The 20,838-nt window shown below is 32.8% G+C and overlaps 3 protein-coding genes across 4 annotated transcripts; 2 read left to right on the top strand and 1 right to left on the bottom strand.

The window, feature by feature from the left end:
* Window positions 1-755: 755 nt before the first annotated feature.
* On the top strand, window positions 756-5,248 carry LOC111503793 (uncharacterized). Of its 2 annotated transcripts, XM_023158199.2 has the most exons (3): window positions 756-1,003; window positions 1,067-1,357; window positions 3,354-5,248. In XM_023158199.2, the coding sequence occupies exons 1-3, from the start codon at window positions 878-880 to the stop codon at window positions 5,085-5,087; spliced, it is 2,151 nt and encodes a 716-aa protein (XP_023013967.1). In that variant the 5' UTR covers window positions 756-877; the 3' UTR covers window positions 5,088-5,248. The 2 variants fall into 2 exon arrangements, with proteins under 2 accessions (XP_023013967.1, XP_023013969.1); XM_023158201.2 differs by lacking the exons at window positions 756-1,003; window positions 1,067-1,357 and adding an exon at window positions 3,194-3,300.
* Window positions 5,249-10,491: 5,243 nt separating this feature from the next.
* AsnRS-m (asparagine--tRNA ligase, mitochondrial) lies at window positions 10,492-14,808 on the bottom strand. The gene is made up of 3 exons (XM_023158198.2): window positions 14,434-14,808; window positions 13,346-14,371; window positions 10,492-10,778 (listed from the first exon to the last, which is right to left on the bottom strand). The coding sequence occupies exons 1-3, from the start codon at window positions 14,566-14,568 to the stop codon at window positions 10,515-10,517; spliced, it is 1,425 nt and encodes a 474-aa protein (XP_023013966.2). The 5' UTR covers window positions 14,569-14,808; the 3' UTR covers window positions 10,492-10,514.
* A 2,911-nt stretch (window positions 14,809-17,719) lies between these two features.
* Window positions 17,720-20,821, top strand: Pmm2 (phosphomannomutase). The gene has a single exon (XM_023158197.2). The coding sequence runs from the start codon at window positions 17,903-17,905 to the stop codon at window positions 18,650-18,652; it is 750 nt and encodes a 249-aa protein (XP_023013965.2). The 5' UTR covers window positions 17,720-17,902; the 3' UTR covers window positions 18,653-20,821.
* Window positions 20,822-20,838: the final 17 nt, after the last annotated feature.

Here is a 20,838-nt window from a genome sequence, read left to right as displayed (position 1 = left end):
TTTCTTCATCTCTGTGAAAATTTTTCAAAAATATACATAATTAGGCTATTCATAAGAATTAAAATTTTTTATAGTATCAAATATACTAATAGAGATATTAATAATACCAAAGGTAAAACTGTAAAAAGAAAACTTAAGATTCTGTCAGGTTTTTAAATTAAAAGGTTTTGATAAAATATCTTGTTTCATTATTTTTTCATTTGGAACCTTACTTAATTAGAACCCTCAGATTGTATTGATGTTGTTAATGAAAGTTTAAGTTAAGATTATATGAAATAACAAAAGTCACTTCTATTAATTTCATCCTTAGTGGACTTATTTATTTCAGAGGATATAAAATGATTATACAATATAAGCATTATTCTATTATCGTAACTTTATTTTAATTTTCTATCTAATGAATTGGATTTACAAAATAAAGTAATTTAATTTATTTCTTAAAAGCCAATTCATCATAAATAATAATAAATTGGTCACATAGTTGAATATTCTCTATTATTACTGCGAAAGTTGTTCAATTGGCAATAAATTGAATGGAGTAAGATGCCCTTCACACTAAAATTTTATATTTCACAGTGAGCCCACGTACTATACTAGAACTTAAGAGTATGTATTTTTATTAGTGTATATCGCTGAGAGGTCATTTTTCTCGGTGAACCAGGTTGTCTATCACTCAAAATCTTCGGTTCGGAGTTGGGACACCAAACATCAAAGGATCCGACGTTAATGTCGCTTCTCTGTGGTAGGTATTCTCGGGTTTTATTTTCATTCTCAAAACAAAATGGTGGTGTAGTTAGAAAGCTAAAACTCCCGCGTTCTGTATAGATTTATTGAATATCTCAATTGTTACTTCCAAAATAGGAATACAAATGGTAAAATGGAATTGGTGAAAGGATTGTGTTTTTTGTGTAATGATAAAAAACTGATTTTGAATCGTTCTTCTGAAAGAATTCAGAAAATATTCCAGAATCTCTACACAGAAACAGTATTAAATATTCAGGAAGTAAGTCTATCATTACACTTTTAATTTATTCCTCTAAAATTATACCAACATTTTGTATTTCAGCTCCAGAGTATCACTCCTTCACTGAAATTTTGCCCGGTCTGTCACCATAAACTGATTTTATTGGAAGAAATTCTCAAACATATACAATCAAATCAAAATGAGAATGATGAGAATTGCACCTTGTGTAAAAAAGGCGAATTTATATTCAAAATTACAAAATGGAGTTATTTCAAAGTTATATCTGATGATTTTCCTGTCCTATCTGACAAAAATAAATATAATGTATGCTCACAGTGTTGCTTCTATTTGGATAGTCGATACAATCTAAAAAAAAGATTATTTTTAAAATATGTAAGTATTCTACAATATTTTGTTGATGTCCATTAATAATATAGTGTAAAAATTTGAATATGGAAAGTAATGGCAATCAGAATGTGGATAGGTATTGACTGAAAAAAAATCCAAGTAGTCCTTACAAATTTCATAAAACCTGTAATTACACAGGTCTATAACGTAAAGAAAAGTTCTAACTATTGGCAGTTACAATGTTTCACATGTAACATATTGGATTATGGGTAGGCAAAAAGTCTCATCCCTCCAATCTTTTGAATGGAACAAGATATAAACGTCAAACAAAACTACATAAAAATACATTAATTTTAGTACTTTTCAATAAGAAAAATAATAGTACAAAACAGTTTTATATTCTTTTTGAAAATCTGCAAATGAATTTCAATAAACAAAATTATTGAATACTCACTTCTTTATCCTAATAAATGTTCACCATTTGCTTCCTGACAATAATGAAGCCTGTTTACAAATTCACCCATCAAAATATTTTTATTAGACTAATTAGTTTTTGATTGAAGGTAAATAAGGAATACAAAGGAAAGTAATGAAAGAATCAACATTTTATTTTGTTGTTTCAGGACAATAATAGAATTTGACCAACCCCAACTTTGTGGAGTTATGACTTATTGTTAGCATCAGTAATATATTTTTACTTTTTTACAGATAATGCTACTCGAAATTAAAACATTATTCAAAGCTCTGGGATTGCAATGAATATTAATTTACAAAACAATAGTTCTTGAATTTTCATGTCTTGTAAAACTCCGATCTCTTTGAAAAGTAGGTGAAACCATTTCTGGCATCTTTCAATTGAAACATTGAAGCAAGACATATATTTTCAATCAGGGTTTGCAAATGATACTAAAATGAAATTATATTGAAATTGATGTGGTTGACAATTATAATAATTTTCGAATAATAGTCTCCATGATATATTTTGAGTTTGCAGTAGTAGATTGAAGTTATGAGGTGTCAACATAAGTTGTTAAGATGTACTTCATGATGTGTTTTTTATGTGTAGGTACATTAATAATGTTCACATACATATTTGTTAATTATTTTTAATCAAAATAAGTCTGTATTGAAAAAACTTTTCCCTCACTAGAACAAAAATACTGTCTCTCAACATGCGTTTCGCTAACCAAATTAACATTGTCAGGAGATGATTGAGGATACTACTTCTTATGACTATACTAATCATCATTTTATATAAAGAGGGGGTCATCAAATTAACAGAGGTCTGTTAGGAATAGAGTATTTGTCATAGTTCATAGAATTCATTCCCATTTTACGATTTATAAACTTCTTTGGCCGTTCTCTGTGGCACGTTGGGCTACACTGGACTTCATGTCTATGAAACCGAATATGTGAAACATATTTCTTGTAGCATAGTTTGACCAACATACTTTTTATCGATATTGAGTAAAATGTTATTAGGGAAATAGCTAAAAGCAATGGGTATTCTTTAGATATGGAAGATAAGTTAATTAGGAAATGTAAATTCAGGTAGAATCTTTGTAAATTGATTTTTCAAAAAGACATGGATTAGAATTTTAATGGCCTTCCATATGAACCAAGATACGCTGACGGATTAGATCATATTTTTGAAAAGTTTAGTTTAAAAGTAGTGAAACTTCTTGCACACTTCAACAAATGTTAGGTAACTCTAAAGAAAAGATGTTAGAAAATGAAAAATATATGAAATAAGCTGCCTTTTGTTCAAAGAACAAAAGGCAGCACATATTATTTTAGAGACCAGAAATGAACGACCATAGAGTGAATGAAAACTGTCTGAAATTGTTGAGATCGGTACATGACACTTGACTTTTGGCTGCTTTCAAAAGTCTGGAAATAGCAAAATTAAGCATGAGAACTATGAACAGTGACAAAAGGTCCCATTCCAAACAGCCCATTGTTTACCTTTTTATGGCATTTACATTGCAGTAATATGTGCAAGTAGTGTTTGTATTATTACTTATTACTTCATTATTTTCAGCCTCAACTCAGAATTGTACCAAAATTGAAACTGAAGTTTGGATCAGAAATCATCTCGCATTCAACACCTTTCAAAACCCAAAAAGATCGTTCACTAAGGCATAGGATATGTTCCACTGAAGTCGTATATATTTCAGACACTGAAGAGTCCCCAAAAGATGTAAAAAGTTTGGATTTATCATCAATCAAGTCATTCAAAGCACTGAGGCATAACAAATCACTAAGAAGATCAAAAATGGTTAGTGAAGACCCAAAACTATTGAACCAAATTCTTTACGTCAAAGTGACCAAAAATAACTTATCATTTGATAAACAAATTCTGCCAAGTACGGATGATCAAGTAGAAAAGGACCTGGAAAGGTTGGCACAAATTGTTTCTAAAAAATCTTCGTTGAAAAGGAAAAATTCTGATGATCTATCAGATAGAAGTTCTTGTGAAAAGGTTGAGGTATCTGATTCAAATGAAAATAAGGAAGCACTTGAAGGTTTAACTTATTCTAAAAATGATACTGATAGGTCACATGTGAAAAAGTCAGCATATTTCAAAATTAAATTGAAAAAACCAACTTCAAAATCAAAGAAAATAGTTACGGAACATCATGATGACAAAAAACATATTGCAATGGCAACTGACTTCAGGAAAAGTTTAGTGATTAACTTGGAAAGAGGGGCCATACCACTTGGAACTATCGATCCAAAAAGTGAAAAACATATAGAAAACGGTAAAGATGTTAGCATAGAAGTTATCGAGTCTGAAGAGCGAAGCCAAACAATTACAGACAGTTTGAGAATGGAAGTCGATACTCCAGATGAATCAAAAATTGGTAATCCGACTGAAGAACAAATTTCACCCATGATAACAGAAGATCAGGAGAATAGGGAAAAAGTATTGGAAAGTAAAGAAAAATCCTCCATTTCTGATAGTGAAGAGGGGGATCGTGAGAGTACTGAAGAGAATGAAAATAGCAAAAACACAGTACCAAACAGTCCTTCAAATATAAGTGAACAAGAAAGCCATGAACCTGCCAACCATAATGTTGAAAAAGTGAATTTGGATGGAGAAGAGTCAAGTGAAGATCCTGAAGTCAGAGAAGAACCGTCAGTGGAAAATATAACAACCAAAATGAAATCAACATGCCATAATAACGAAGAGAAAAGGTACCAAGCTTCTGATGATGAATCGCCAACATCTGGAGCACCAGAAAATGAAGAGGAAAGTTGCAATAGAAAATCTGACCAAGACCAGGAAGACACCGATCATAAGCCAAAGGCAGACAGTGTCCCAGAAAAAATAATGGGTGATGAAGAATTGTCCAGTAAGAAAGAAGGAAGAGATGAAAAAGAAATAGAAACAGGGGAAAAATCTGGAAATGAAGAAGCTGGAGAAGAAGAAACAACAAACAAAGATAGAAGTGATGTCATTAAAAATGATGATGAAAAAGATAATGATGACAAAAATGAAAACAGTGATAAAGAAATTGAAATCAATGATGAGGACAGAAAAAACATTGATTTAATTCTAACTGGGTTAGAAACTGATCCTTCCAAGTCGAGTCAGGAAGATTCTGAGGAAAAAGAATTATCAGAAAATAATATAAAAGATACTGATGAAGAAAGTGAAAAATCAGCAGGTTGCAAACGCAAACGTGCTGACAGCCCCGATTTGAGTAACTGCCCTGAAAAAAAGAAAAAAAAAGTCACTTTTAGTGAGGATGTTTTAGACGCTGGTGAATAGACAATGCCAGTGGAGGAAATATGGAACTCGAAATAAAAACAATTTTGTAAAATTATTCGATTGATTTTAAGATGCGACAGTAAAATTGAGTGTTACTTATTATTTATTTCAATTTTAATACTTTTTGGGGTAGTAATAAAAGTTTTTTATGACGTGTATAACTGTGACAAATTAAATTTATTGACCACTTTTTTCATAAACTGAACGTTGAATAACAAATCTATCATCATTCTTATGTTCACTTGCTATATGAAATAAAATCCGAAAGATTGTTCTTCAGTTAATTTATTATGGGTTTCTCAAAGATGCTGTTCCCATAATATTGTAATGTTAACTTATTCTCCAAGGTCAAGTGGTTTAAGGTATATCCAGATCAATGTTTTGAAATTGTTTTGAATGCCATTTCTAGAGAAATATGTTGGTTCTATCCCAAATATTAGGTACTTCTAGAGAAATGTGTTCTTTTCCAAATATTACATATTATACTGTTTTCTAATAGTAGAGAGTGAAAAATGATCATTATAAATGCAAAATGCTAACAGAGTGAACAAACAAAATTTTGTGATTTCGTTTATGATATGTCACAGCTGATACAGACGGCTCTTTTATACCTAAACAAGATCCACTCTATCTTTGTATCCCAAATAGGTCACAAACAAAAGATTTTATGAACCTTCAAGTCGTTTTATACCTGCAGTGGCGTGCATTTGGGTATTTAATCAAAAATACTTGTTGAAACTATGTTTTTTATTTATGTATGATTTATATTGTTATAGCACTTGAATTTGAAATATTTACATAATAAATAGTTATAAGAAAAAATTACGGTGCGTTATCATCAGATAAATCCAATGAATCTTCGTTGAATGTTATGATTGAAGGTTCTAAAATTTCCTCAACTAAATGGTTTTATTATTACAGGTTGTTTTCTTCTTTTATAACATGTTTGAAATATTTTTGCGTTTTTTGGAATCAACATTTTTTTAAGGACTCCTTGAGGAGTATTTTGACATTTTTTATTTTGAATGTCGTGTTTCTTCTTGTATTGAAACCCTTTACTTGAGCCCAATGGGATTAAGCTTGCAATAATAAGAGGGCAGATGCAGAACAATATTATTTCATTTCTGTGCCATATTGGAACAATAGTACTTTTTTAACCATACTTCCATTGAATGGTATTTTTTTTTTTTGTCGAAGCCACTCATTGATATCCTGCTTTTCACTATGCAATAGTTTGTATTCTTGAAACTTTTTTGGAATGATAACTTGCATTATCCATCACAATCACAGAGTTAGATTAGCTTCAAACACATGGCCATTCATGTTTTCATGGAATCGCCAGAATGCTTTGACTCAAACATCAATAAACCACCCTCGACAAAACATTCAACACTTACGATTTGGGTTATAATCAGTCACTTTCCGTTTCCAGAAAGTGACTTTAATCTGGTAGATTGTAGGCACAGTTTTTATACATAAAGATGGTTTTTGTTGATTCCACAGTTTCATTTTTTATCTCATTCTTGAATTTATATATCGATGATTTTGAAACTCCTGTCATTCGCGACACATTTCCACCAGAGTTCAACGGTAAAGAAAGGATTTTGGTGTATGAGGGCGTCATATACATTAGGAATAATAATATTTGAGGAATTGAATAGAAACAATATCTGTTTTTTTTCCAACGACATCCTATTGGCAAAACAAAACTTTTTGCGCCCATCATAACACAGTTGGTACCTTGCCAAGTTTCCAATCATAAATTTCAATTTGGTTTGTGTGTTTTACCCATAGTATTATTTTTGATAATATGCTTTCAAAAAGAGCTAATATTTATATGATTTCTATAAGCTATAATTTCATCGAGATTCGATGAAGGGCGTTTTTGCCGGATCATGATTGGTGAAGGTTCTACCGGTGAGAAATTTATCGAAGTGATTGAAAAAATTATACTCTGTTGGCGAGAGGTCAGGGGTGTATGGTGGGTGATGCAGAAAGTCGACGCTCAATTCGTTTGTGATGGGTTAGTTTCCACCATGATCCCCAAATCCTTGTCCTGGATGTGAGTCGAGGCTCACCTTCGAGCCTAAAATCTGGACGTAATTTCGAAAATCAGCGTAGAACAGAGCGTTCATTAACACTATCATTGCCAAATGCCTGGTTGATTTTTCGGTCTTATTGCAGCGCTTTGGTTCAGTTTGAATTTGTAGAGAAAAACTTGGCCTTTAATCACTTGATGACATCATATAGTAATAAGCTGAAAAGAGTCACCGATGATGTTTGCCGCAATAGCAGACTAAAAATTTGGTACTACAAGTTTAATTTGACTGGCTTACCAGTCCGGATTCTGTTACATCTAACCATGACTCCGGTCGCAAAAGCTTATGTTCTTATTTGGTATCGTTTATAGTACTCTTTTGTAAGAAAGTTCTGCATCATTTGACACTAAAAGGGCGCTATCAGTCTTTTTTCTCAAATAAATTGAAAAATGTTCAATATCTCATTTAATAGGTATTTCAATTCATTATCCAATTGATATTTTCTCGTTGGAAATCGGGTTAGCCATAACTTCAGAAAAAAGTAATGAAAACTATTCACGTCATCCCGATAAATATTCAAAATGTTCTTCATTTAGAAAGTTTAAAGAAGTATTTTTTTACATTGAATGTTTCTGAGGTTACGAGCAGCACCTCTTATTCTATCCATGATCTCCGGACTAGACTAGTTATTCAATGTATACTTAAGATTTCACGAATGCCCACAAAAATCTAAGGGCGCGTAATCAGGTAATTTAGCGGACTATTCTTAGGGATCATAGCTAATATTTGTATTTTTGTTTCCAATAGTGTATAATGACGGTTTTAGTATTTGGTTCAGTGTAGGGGGTGCACAGAAATTTGGTTTTTCCTAACTTAAGGAACTTTCAAAAACAAGCAGAAACAAGGAACTATTTTTGATATGTGAACTGTATGTTTAAAGCCCAATAGTAAAACAGTGCCGCACTAGACATATTTTCTAGAAATATTTTTTGATCTGTTATACAGTGTCATCCCCAAAGTATGCACCATATGAGAAACTTATTTATTAAGGGTTTTTCGACAAAAAGTTATTCCTGATAAAAGTTTGTGCATCCCCAAAACTAAACATGCACCAACCAAATACAGTAAAACACACGTAATATACGAGGAGCCTTCAAATATTTGATTTTGAGACAATAGTAATGTACTCTTATTTTGAAAAATCTCGGGAAATGTTATTTAGAAAAGTTGTTCAGTATTAAAAAATACATCTAGATTTAAAGTCATGGCCACCTAAGTGAAGTGAAGTTTAATTTTTTTTACCAATTTTTTTTAAATGGGGACTACGAAAAGAAAAATTTGCTAAAACGATAAATAGACAGCATCCTGTATACGACGTTTCATTTTAAAAGCCTGTAATATTACGAATTACACAACTATGGTGTTAACCACGGTCAATTTTTTTGAAGAGTATACCTATATAATAATTTTCAAAGTTTTTGGTGCAAAGTTATTTTTATTTTTTGTTAACACCAAAAATTACTCAAAATTATACAGTACTGTAACAAGAACTTAATATTCAATAATATCAAATCACAAAACATCAAAATAAAATAGGTATTTTGGAACAAACTTCTCTCCAGAAAATCAATGAGTTTATTCTAAAATACCTATTTTATTTTGATGTTTTGATATTATTGAATATTAAGTTCTTGAACCAATTCTGTATCTGATCTGTAAAATACACCATACATAGAAAATTGCTGATTTGCATAGTTTGTTTATTCATGAATTAGCAAAAATTTCCTGCAAGGATCAAAATCGTTTTAATTTATTTCTTTCACTATCCAAATCTTATACGGATGGAACTTTTTTAAATATCCTTCCAGCACTTATACGACTTTCGCCCGTCACTATGACCAATTTTTTTGGTAATCGAAGTATCCATTGCAATTTACCTCAATACTGCTACTTCTATAGCTTATTGTATTGTTGATGCGCGCAAAGCCAATAGAATACGGAAAGAAAGGCGCTGAAGAATCTAAATGACGACAAACATAGAGCTACCGGACTGAGTCATGACCGGTGGGAGAAATCGTACATAAATCTATACTTATTATATTGAGGGAGGGGTTTCTTACCGGCCATGACTCAGTGCGGCAGCTGTACACTAATCTTGCCTGCTGATAAAGGAAACGTCACTGATGAACACCAGGGAATACAAAGAGAAAATCTGAACCTTACTTGATCCAGGGACGTATAGAAAAAACTGAATTGAGATTCCGACTACCGGTATTTTGAGTAGAACCAATCGTTCAAGAAGTAAATTGATGAATGTAGTCATTACTACGTGGTAGACATTCACGTTTATGAGGTCTTGACGGTAATACGAAAAGATGAGAGATATGAGGTTAGGTTCCGGAGACACTAGAAAAAATACGAACAATATGCTTCAGAGCGAAAGCTCTTTGAAGCTTTATTGGGAGGTGGAACCATATTGTTGGCTGCTTTACGTTGAAGATACGTTCATGGTATGGCGACCTGTGAAGAGCAACCAAACGAATTTCTTTTGCATCTGAACTTCCTCAACCCAAAAATTCTATTCACAATGAAACGGGAAACTCAAGGTATCATCCATTCTTGGATATACTAGTGAACAGGGACATTTGAGTCATAACGCGTACAGAAAACCAACGCACACATATTAAACAAGAACTCCAAACACGAGCGAACCATGGCAAAGAAGGAAGGCAATTAAAACTTTAGTTGGCAGGATCCGAGGCATCTATGAATTTGAGAGAAGGAACTTCATTTGAAAAATGCTTTCAAAGGAAACGGGTATCGCAAAGTCAATTTCAGGCGGCAATGCGATCCAGAAGATAGAGTGCCATTCCACGAAAGGAAGTGTACGTATCCGGCTCTCTGAACACAATAGAAATTGTCGCCTAGGGCATATCGACAAATCAGAAGTAGCGGAACATGCACCAGAAGAAGGTATCCACTTTATTGTGTTTGGAGGCACCTGAGAATCACTATTCAAGCCTATATATAGGGGCGTTAGAAATTTATAAACACAATTTCCACAGGAAAGAAGATGGAAAATAACATGAAATTTGGCTAGTTGAGCTCTGCTATCAGAACCAATATTAACGAAATCTCGCCCACTTCTCATCGAGTCAATCGCAAGACTTGAAACATTTCTATAGAATCTGCCTTGAGGACAACCAGAACACTTTGTTCGTTGCTTCATTCAAGTTCGTTGCTTTAGTAATTTTAAAAACCTGCAGACTGATTTGAACAAACCCGGAAAATAGCTTTGACGCAATTTTGATTAGATTTTTGCAAAACGATTTTCTTTCAGCACTTTGTATTGATTGATATACTCATTGACACTAAATAATATTTTTATTTACATATTACAATTGTGAGGCCACCTAGGAAATGGGATTACATCTTTTATATTTTTCAGTCCAGTAATAAATAACAAATATCTTTCAAATCCTAGACCGTAGCCACCTGTAGGAACTCCTCCATATTTTCTTAAATCAAAATACCAATCCAATTGAGAATTGTTGTGGGTTAAAGAATCTCTGATTTTTTCACAGTCAGTTTCACGCAAACTTCCACCAACTATTTCACCAATTCCTGGAACCAATAGGTCTACTGCTTGTACCTGAAAGAATCATGGTCAAGAAATTGTTTGAGTAACTGGTGCATATAGTCATTAAACGTGCCATAAGGGTGAAAGGGCCAAATAACTGTTTCTTGGTTTTGTATCTCAAACCAAAAAGCAATAAATTCTTGGAAAGGTAGATTTTTATATTTTAATTGTCATTCAGGCATATCATTTTTAACCTTTCTTTACCCTTAACGGCTTTAAAATTGGTATCTATATCTAACAGGCTACACTTTCACTTTCCATCGATGATTTCGAAAGTATACAAAAAATCTAGTGTCATTTACCGATTTCAATAATTTCAAACAGTTTTGATTCATTCTAGGCCGTTCATCAAGGCTTGTTATGCTACAATAGATTTCTCTGGTATCTTAAATATAGTGCGTGTTTTTTGAGATGAGTTATAAAGGCTCACTTTGTCTGACCGATATATTTTTTGTCACAGTCTCCACAGTTCATTTCGTATATCCCCAACTTTTCAGTTTCTAACATCTTGTCTTCAGGGTTACCCAACATATGTTGAAGTGCGCAGGAAGTTTTGTAGGCTACATTTATGTTCACCTGTTTAAAACTTCGATCTAACCTGTTAGTATATCTTTAATTATACATATACATGTCTTTTTGAAAAGTCGAATAATTTCAAATATCATCTCGGAATTTACCTTTCTTTAGTAACTTATCTGCTATATTCAAAGAATTGCTATTGCTTTCAGATATGTCCCTGATACCATTTTTCTCAATAACGTATATTTTTTTACTCAAGGGTAATCTAACGGCCTATGAACAAGAATGTTCAAATCTGCCATTTCGGGTTGTGGACACTGGTCTGAGCTATCAGGAATATATTTAAAAGTACTGGTACTCTTCCCATAAACACCAATGTCAAGACCCTGGATACTTATAATCACTAAGATTAATTAGTCACAAAACACATGGTGATTTTGTTTGACCCAAGATCGGTTAACTGGGTTTTCACTGTACCTACATTACGAAAATATGTCAAAACTATTTTCGGGGATTTTGGGCAGTGGTCTGTAGGTTTTTATGCCTGGCATTTCGTCTACTAGTGCGGTAGATTGTATCAAACAGTCATAGTTCTCGAGTTGTTCTCAAAGCAGAATGTTGGAATTTGTCTCCGGTTTTATATCATCATTAGTAGGTGTGGTTTTGTTTGTCTTTATTGGATTGAATGACCTTATTTGTGTACAATTAAGGACAGTTAATCAGATTTTACTAATGTTCATTGCCTCTTCCTTTCTATTGAAATTATCCCTGTTTCTGAATTTCTATTGCCTCTCTATATATTCTTGGTTAGTAATCGAGGTTATTCGAGTATTTGTGTGACTTCGAATGAGATAATGTGATTTCCTTATTTAAGAGTATGTACGAATACAGCTGATTTGTCGGTTTGTCCGAGGCGAAAATTTCTCTTGTGTTCAGAGAAACGGGCACCTATATTTATTTTCGTGGTTCCAATGTAGATAGATCCGCAGCTACAAGGGATCCAGTATACCCCGGGTATTGCTAAAAGCTGATATTTTTTGTAGGCCTGAATATTAGTTCATGTTGTCTTTCTCTAAAATTGTCCCAATCCGGTCTGTAATCTTTTTAACATAGAAGAAGAAAACTTTTCCCCTAACGGGCCTAGCTGGGGTTACCTGGCATTCTCCTTCTTGAGTCATATAGCCCTCTCGAATTCTATTTCGATGTACCCATTCTATTTGAACATATTTTTCAGGTGATTGAATTCCTCAGGGAGATTCTCAGGTTCACAGATGTGTTGGGCCCTCACAACCAACGTAATAATTACCTCTCTCTTTTGTCATGGCTGTTGGTTAGAGTTTTTATTCAGGTACCTGTTGGTGTGTATTGGTTTCCTGTACACTCTATGGCCCAATGTCCCATTTTCACGTCTGTTCAAAAGAAAAACCAAGAACTATTCTCTTGTGTTTTTCGTTACATTGTGAATTAGATTTTTGGGTTGGGAGAGTTTGGAAAATCATTCATTGCCTCTTCACATCTTGCCATACCACGAAAGTATCATCAACATAACACAGCCAACAATATGCCATTTGTTCCAAGTTTTCCATGTAAAAGTTTGCCACCACCGGACTTACTGGTCTGCCCATTGTGTTACCATCTGTATATTTGTAAAAAACCTTCCCACTGGAAATATGTGGATTACAAACAATCCTTAATTGTACACAAACAAGGTCATGTAATCCAATTAAGAGAAATAAAGCCACACCCAGCAATGATGATATAAAACCAGAGGCCTTTTAGTTTCTGCTTTAAGAAAAACTCAAGCACTTCAACTGTTACCACATCGCCTATGACAATGTCTACCACAGTAGTAGACAAAACATCAGATATAAAAACCCAGAAAATAGCTTCAATACAGTAATCTCCAGGTGCTAAAGGTCACTATCTTTGACTACAAAATGTTAGCAAAATAGAGTAATTGATCATGCTTGTTTCTACAAAAGACTAGAATATTTTACATCAAACATGTTTGATGGCAACACCATCTTTACTTCAGAGTCCAAAGCAAAATGTTCTGTTACCTTGGTTCTATCATCCTGGCATTCTCTCATGTAAAAGGGTTTGATGTTTTTAGGCCAATTTATAATGAATACTGGAACATTTCCACAATGTTTCACTAAAAATAATTCATGCTCTTTTGAAATACCTTCTTCTGGCTTATATCCCTCTGAAAATACTGGTTGGTTATCCTTCAAAATATTGACAGACTCGTCATAAGTCAATATAGGAAAATTTTTGTTCAGCCAATTGAAGTCAGGCTTTTCTTCTTGACAAGAATTTATATCATTTTCACATCTATCCAACATTAATTTAGTCACATTTTTCAACAAATTTTCGATGACAGATAATAATTTTTGCATATCTTCTAGAAAAGCAACTTCGGCTTCAAGCATATAAAACTCTGCTAGGTGAAGTCTACTCCTAGAGTTTTCTGCTCTGAAGGTGGGGCCAAAACTGTACACTTTGTTTAAACCATGAGCAGCTGCTTCAAGATGTAATTGTCCTGACACAGTCAAAAATGTCTTTGTATTGAAAAAGGCTTCATCAATTGATTCTCCTTCCTTGACCATTGATTTAAGTAGATCTTTACTTTCTGGAATTACTCTGAAAATTTCTCCTGCACCTTCACAGTCATTAGAGGTTAAAATAGGAGTGTGGACATTTATGTATCCTTCAGATTGTAAATACTCATGTATAACAAAAGTTGCGGTGCTCCTTGTTCTCATCAAGGATGCAAATCTGTTGATCCTTGGTCTCAAATGGAGATACTGTCTTATATATTCTGGTGCATACCACTTCTTCGGAGAAAACGGATAACCATCCGCAATTACACATTCTCCATATATTTTGATTTCATTGGCATTTAATTCAATTTGTCCCTTCGGTGATGATTTCAATAAGCCACTAGCACTTATAGAAGCACCTGGACTTACATTTTTGGGAAATAAATTTTGAGGTATAATAACTTGTAACTTTTGTCCAGTTGACCCATCGTTGAGGTCTATGAAGACATTTTCCTTTTGTTTCCTCAACGATTTAACCCATCCCTAGACGATAAAAAAGTTCAGTTTTAAGAAATATAAAGAATACAATAGAAATACTTTGGAACCTTTATATTAACTTCATCACCAACGGCTGAATTTTTCAAGACATTTAAAATACTTTCTGGAACTTCTCGACAATAATTTCGTTTTCGAGAGGAGTTAAAAAAAGAAGGGAATCGTTTCAAACTACAGGAATACATATTTGTTTACTTTATGAGAAGAGGTTAGTTCACAGAAATTATTCTGTGGTTAAGTGTTGTTTCTGTCTATTTTGGATGGTCGTTGCTTCCTATCTTCAGGCGCATACATCGGTGTCGGTGGGCGCATATGACCAATATGCTCCTCCTGTTACGTAGCTGACTATCACGAAAGCTTCGTCAGGGGACACTTGCAGCTTGCAAGCCTGTGTCCGAAGGATGTATACAGATGTATTGGTGTTAGGCTATGTTCCGTTTTCCAATTTGGTTAACCGAGCAGTTCATTATTAAAATGAGTAAAAAAAAATATGTTAAACGGTTTCATTAAAAAAAAAAGATAATAATGTAGATAATGTACTGAAAGATAAAAAAGAATTCGGAAGGTCCTAGATATTAGTCATCATACCACTTTGCTGAGCAATCTACGGTATTGATCAGATAAAAAAATAATAAAATCGTTGGGAGTAGTATTTACCTACATATTTATTCAGGTTACGCTACGCCCAACGATTTTTTGTATCAATACCGTAGATTGCTGAGAAGAGTGGTGTGATTACTGCTACACCTAGGACCTTCCGAATCCTTTTTTAGTACATTATCTATATCATTACAATTTTTTTTCAATAAAACCGTTCAATTTATTTTTTTTACTTATTGAATTTTTAATTTTGTTACTCAATCTTCTCATTCTGTTTGGTTCATTTAGTGCCTCAGTATTATAAGGTGTAGTACCTAACAATTTGTTGCAATCTAACCCCTCAATACATTTTGTAGCTGTGGTCATCTTGAATTTGCATCTTTTTCATAGTGTACTAACTAGGCGAGCCCTTTTATTTGATACCCATATTGGTGTAGTTGTGAAAAAATATCTAATCCACCATTTTGTAGCTGCGGTCATCTTGTATTTACAATTATACAAAATTTATTAAATTGTATTGTCATCAAAACTAAATTCGTATACCAAATATCAGATCAATCTGTTAACAGGAAGGGAGTTAACTTCAATTACTAAATTTGACCCAAACAAATAGGGGAAGGTAAATAAAATTGTTTTTTCACTACTAACCTGAAAAATTGCTAATATTTACTCCATTCCCATAACGAGAATTAATATTTCTTACCCTTGGTAAATAATGATAATAAAAAACACCTAGGTGAATAATGAGAACAATTCTATAATTTTAACTTAAGGCGGGGTACACATCATCTCTAAATCATTGTTACTTGAATTTTCACCCATTTTTCAATTAATTATATTGACGTTTTACTTATATAGATCTTTTAATTTCTTCAAAATGACATCTAAATTTGAATTAAAACCGCATTTGGCAAACTGACAGCAATAATAATCATTGTACAGTGTTTGGTTATCATGTAAACGCCGGCAAACGTTTTCATGGCCTAAGAAGATGTTGCGCGCTTATTATCGACATCGCGTACTCAACATGGAAACTGTACCGTTTCAATTTGACATGCAACAATTCATAGATGCCTTGGGTTATCATATAACCAAGGAAATTTTTCTCTCACTATAATGCAGAATTGAGAAATTCTAAGTTCTGAACATACAGAAGCGATGAGAGAAGTGGAACATTGAAATATATCAAAAATGCAATGAGATATTTCCTAGATTCATATCAAAATTTGACACATGCCAAATTTTTACATAAATAAAGCTAATCTGATTAGAAACACGCTCCACTCTACTTGATATTCCGGTATATTCAACACATTTTCATATAATATAACATAAATCTCACATAACTAATTCATTATAACATTAAAAACAACAGTACAAAAATAACATTTCCAAACGCTCAAAGGTACGAACTTGTTTCCTCGTTTTCATAAAAGAGGATGTATACATCTCCACTCACAAGCGATTTTGGTGAAAATGGTGACACGTGTGAATCATTGTATTCGTGCCACGTGCCAGTATAAGGATGTCTGCGGAATGCTGTATAATGTCCGCTGTAGGTAGATCCACTGTGATTCGAAAGTGCATATAGATTATAACGACAAGGAGTCACATTTTCTGCTGCATAATTGTTCATGTCTAATCCATCTAGAGGAAATTCGATAGCAACATTTAACTTGCCTCTAAATCTTTCTGTTTGAGAAAATCTTTTAAAGTGAATGACTAGAATACGGGGAAACTTATGGATCGATAGAGACTTTGTGCATTTTCTCCTTTCCTTGCAACTTGAACACGTCGGTTTTTCACGTCCATCCAAAGTTTCCTCTTTTGTGAAAAAATCCAAGCAGTGTGATAAATTCAATTGGTCAGTTCTTTGTGGTATTGGGAGTGACAAATCCCAGAAAGGATCGAAGGTTACAGATGAGTCTCCGCAAATGTGTGCACTTCATCGTGGATTTTAATTGACCAACGAAATTATCTACAATCTTAGAGTTATCAAATTGTTAGAAAATTACTAATGCCAAAATTAAAATTGTTAATATATCAATGTTAGTAGTGAAAAAAATTCTATATATACCTCGGCTGAGAAAGCTATTATTTACCTCGCACATTATATGCCTCGGCGCTACGCGCCTCAGGATATAAAAATGCTCGGTAAACGATAGCTCACTTCTCACCCTAGGTATATAATATACTATTAATATGCGCCTCAATGGAAGCAACATCCATTAACATAAAGAGAGAGAAAAAAATAGAGGAGTTCGGTTGACAGATGCGCTTGAAAATTCGATTAATATACAGATCAACTGACAGAAGTGGCAAATCTTGCTATCTTAAATTTGAAACCTAATTCAAATAATAACAATTTCTAGAATGCCGTCTGCATATAATGGTAATGATATTAATTAATAAGTGTAGGTATGTTAATATTTACCATATGGAAAATTTGTATTATAAAAATTGGTAAAAACCAGACTTCAGTGGCTACATCTCTGACCAGAATAACTTGACAGCAAATTGTGAAGGAAGCATGGTCTTAGAGACACTGGTCTTAGTGAGGCTGTAGCAGGGTTCCTATATCCAAAAGCCAGACATCACCAGAAGATGGCAAATGAGACTTTGCCGAAACGTCGTGAAAATGATCCTTGTGAGGATTGAAAACACAGAACACGAAATGAAACCCGAAAAAGCACCCATCATATAAATATATATATATTCAAATTTAGCGCTATTTTCCTTCAGTGTCATTACTAAAGTGGCGGCTAAAATCTGTATCATTCTGTGCCATGATTGTAAACAAATAAATTTGTTGGAAAAATATATTAGTTTACGTGTTCACTAATCAGTTCCATGAATCATCAATTTGCAAAGCTCTACGTGTCAAGTTTCCATTCAATATCTCCATAAAGTTTGTTGAAAATGCCCTCTGCTAAAAAAATTATGTGCCTGTTCGATGTGGATGGCACTTTAACCAAACCAAGGATAGCGATTGAAGATGATTTTTACAATTTTTTGTTGAACAAAGTTAAACCCTTGTGTACACTTGGTCTTGTAGGCGGCTCGGACTTCAAAAAAATCGCTGAACAGATGAAAGGCGAAGATGTGGTGAACAAATTCGAATATGTTTTTGCTGAGAATGGGTTGGTTCAATTCAAGCAAGGAAAAGAAATTGGAAGGCAGAGCATCCAAAACTTTTTAGGGGAAGAAGCTTTGCAAACATTCATCAACTTTGTTCTGAAGTATTTGTCAACAATAAAGTTGCCTGTTAAGAGAGGAAATTTTGTGGAATTCAGGAGTGGAATGTTGAATATTTCTCCAGTTGGCAGGTCCTGCTCTCAAGAAGAGAGGGAGGCTTTTTTGAAATATGATAACGAACATAACATCCGAAAAACTATGATTGAAAGTTTGAAGAAAGAATTTCCTGATATGGGTGTGACATATAGTATTGGTGGTCAAATCAGTTTTGATGTGTTTCCAAGCGGGTGGGATAAAACGTTCTGTTTACGTCATTTGGAAAATGAGGGTTTTGACGAGATACATTTCTTTGGTGACAAAACTGATCAAGGAGGAAACGATTATGAAATATTCAATGACAAACGGGTGATTGGTCACAAAGTTGTGGATCCTTCAGATACCAAAAAACAATTACAAAACATATTTAAATTATAATATTATTTAAATTTGTATATCAAGTATTGAGGATAGAAATGATCAAGATAAATAATAAAAAGGGCAAAATAATTGAAAAATGAAGGAATTAAGATTTTGAAGTGAGCTATATCATGAGGTTTTGATTGTTTTTTTCCAAATAATACAATCAGGATAACTGCAAAAAAATAAAATATTTCAAACAGAATTGCTTTAGGACATTTCGATGGTGGATACTAACAATCGAAATGTCGTAAGGTAACTTGGTTGAAATCTTTAATTTTTCATTGTTTCCACATTTTTATTATTTGTTGATTACTTTATTTTTCATTCCATTTTAGTTTGTTTATATTTGACATTGTGGATACTAATAATAGAGATTTCATGAAGTAACTTGGTTTGAAATTTTAAATTTAACTTTTTTGCATTTTTTTGTTATTTATTTTGGTTTTTGAACATATATTTGACATTTTGTATATTGTTGAGCCATAATTCAATATCATATTTGATCACAATAATTTGTTTACTTCAAAAATTATATTATAGTGGTTTTCATTTTTTTAAAATTTTTATACTCGTTGATTATTCTTTTTTGTTAAAATATTTTATATCTATTATTTCTGTTTCAACTAACTCATCTGAATACTTTGGTCCAATAATTTTAATTTATTCGTTCTTTCGTAGATTTCAAATCTGCTAACGTCCTTTTAGACAATGGAAGTTGGAATTTTCATCAAGCAACATTGTCAACCATTTTGAAACGATAAAAACATTACTTGCATGTAAGAACCAACCTTAAAAGTACACTCCCTTCTCAACCACTTTAACAAAGTAAATATTTCAAAGTTGATGTGCGAAAATATTTCATGAATTTTTGAATAGATAATTTCGTGAGTTGAGAATTTTAACTTAAAATGCTATCAAAATGGATACCTAGCAATTTTATAGCAGAACTTTGTTCTAGTTGCTTACCATGTTTATATGGTTTTTGATAATTATGTAATGATGATTAGTGTATAGCTAGCATAATGTTTATACTGAATTTACATTATGGCACTAGCGATTTTCAAGGTTTTTTTTCAGTGCATCTTAGCACCAAATGATAAGGTCTTTAGCCTTCTGTTCTGGGTAGGTATGTTAACAATTCTTCGAGGCGCCTATGGTGTATCATGGTTATTAACAGTTGACCTAACTTCAACTAGATGAATTCTCACAAATATCTGTATTGGTATTTTAACACGGTTATAGTTTGCTTCGTAGGAACACATTGACAATTACTCATTATTTCGAAACATCAACTCTATTCATGAAAAAAAAATCACAATAGAACTAGAAACCAATAAATCGATACACTTTTAGACCTCATAATTGCAAAAATCATCATCATTTCGCAATTTACCAAGAACTAACTCATACAGACACAACTATCAATAACCATTCTAATCAACCTCATCAACATGAATTATCAGCTTGATCCACAGACTCATGACTTTCTCAATGTTCACCGATAATTTTAATAAGGAATTTAATTTGATGAAACAAATTGAGATGATAACTTCAACACGAACACGAGATTCATCATATTTTTGTCAAAAACTTTGCTAACAGGCCAATAACCAAGTATACCTTGACATTAAAAATATCACTAACACCTACAAAACACACATCTACAGGAAAATCACCAGATTATATAAAAATGACTACCGACATCAACATAGCATATAAGACTGGTAACTCTTTAGCTAGGCATATAAATAACAAGTCAAAGATAAATCGATGGTCTTCACACTAGCATGTGGATTCAAGAAATTTCAAACTGAAGAAAAACGAATTCCACTTATGCTAGTCATCTGTTAGAAAACTGCTATAATTTCAACATAAACTATTACATACAAAAAATAAAGGACAAAAATAAAACCCGTTAGAATCTCTGAAAATCAATAAAAACAAACGCCCAACATGTCTTCATAAAATGTCCATAATTAAAATATTCATAAATTACCTGTTTTTTTAGAAGTAATATTGTACCTAGTGTTAAATGAAAGACACTAAGAATAGTTTGATGTACTAGTCCAAATGATGAAGTCAGCATGTAGCAAAACACTTCTTGAATGAAAATTGTATAATTATCATGGAATTTTCATAAAAATGTTTTCCAATATTTAAATAAAAAATCCTCAAGACAATGAAGATTGATTATTTATTTC

Source organism: Leptinotarsa decemlineata, unplaced genomic scaffold (genome assembly GCF_025532065.1).
Source record: "Leptinotarsa decemlineata unplaced genomic scaffold, Ldec_3_MD MMD2_tig00026314_RagTag_RagTag, whole genome shotgun sequence".
NCBI lineage: Eukaryota > Metazoa > Arthropoda > Insecta > Coleoptera > Chrysomelidae > Leptinotarsa > Leptinotarsa decemlineata.
The sequence above is the reverse complement of the archived record's forward strand: the minus strand, read 5'-3'. Positions and strand labels throughout refer to the sequence as shown.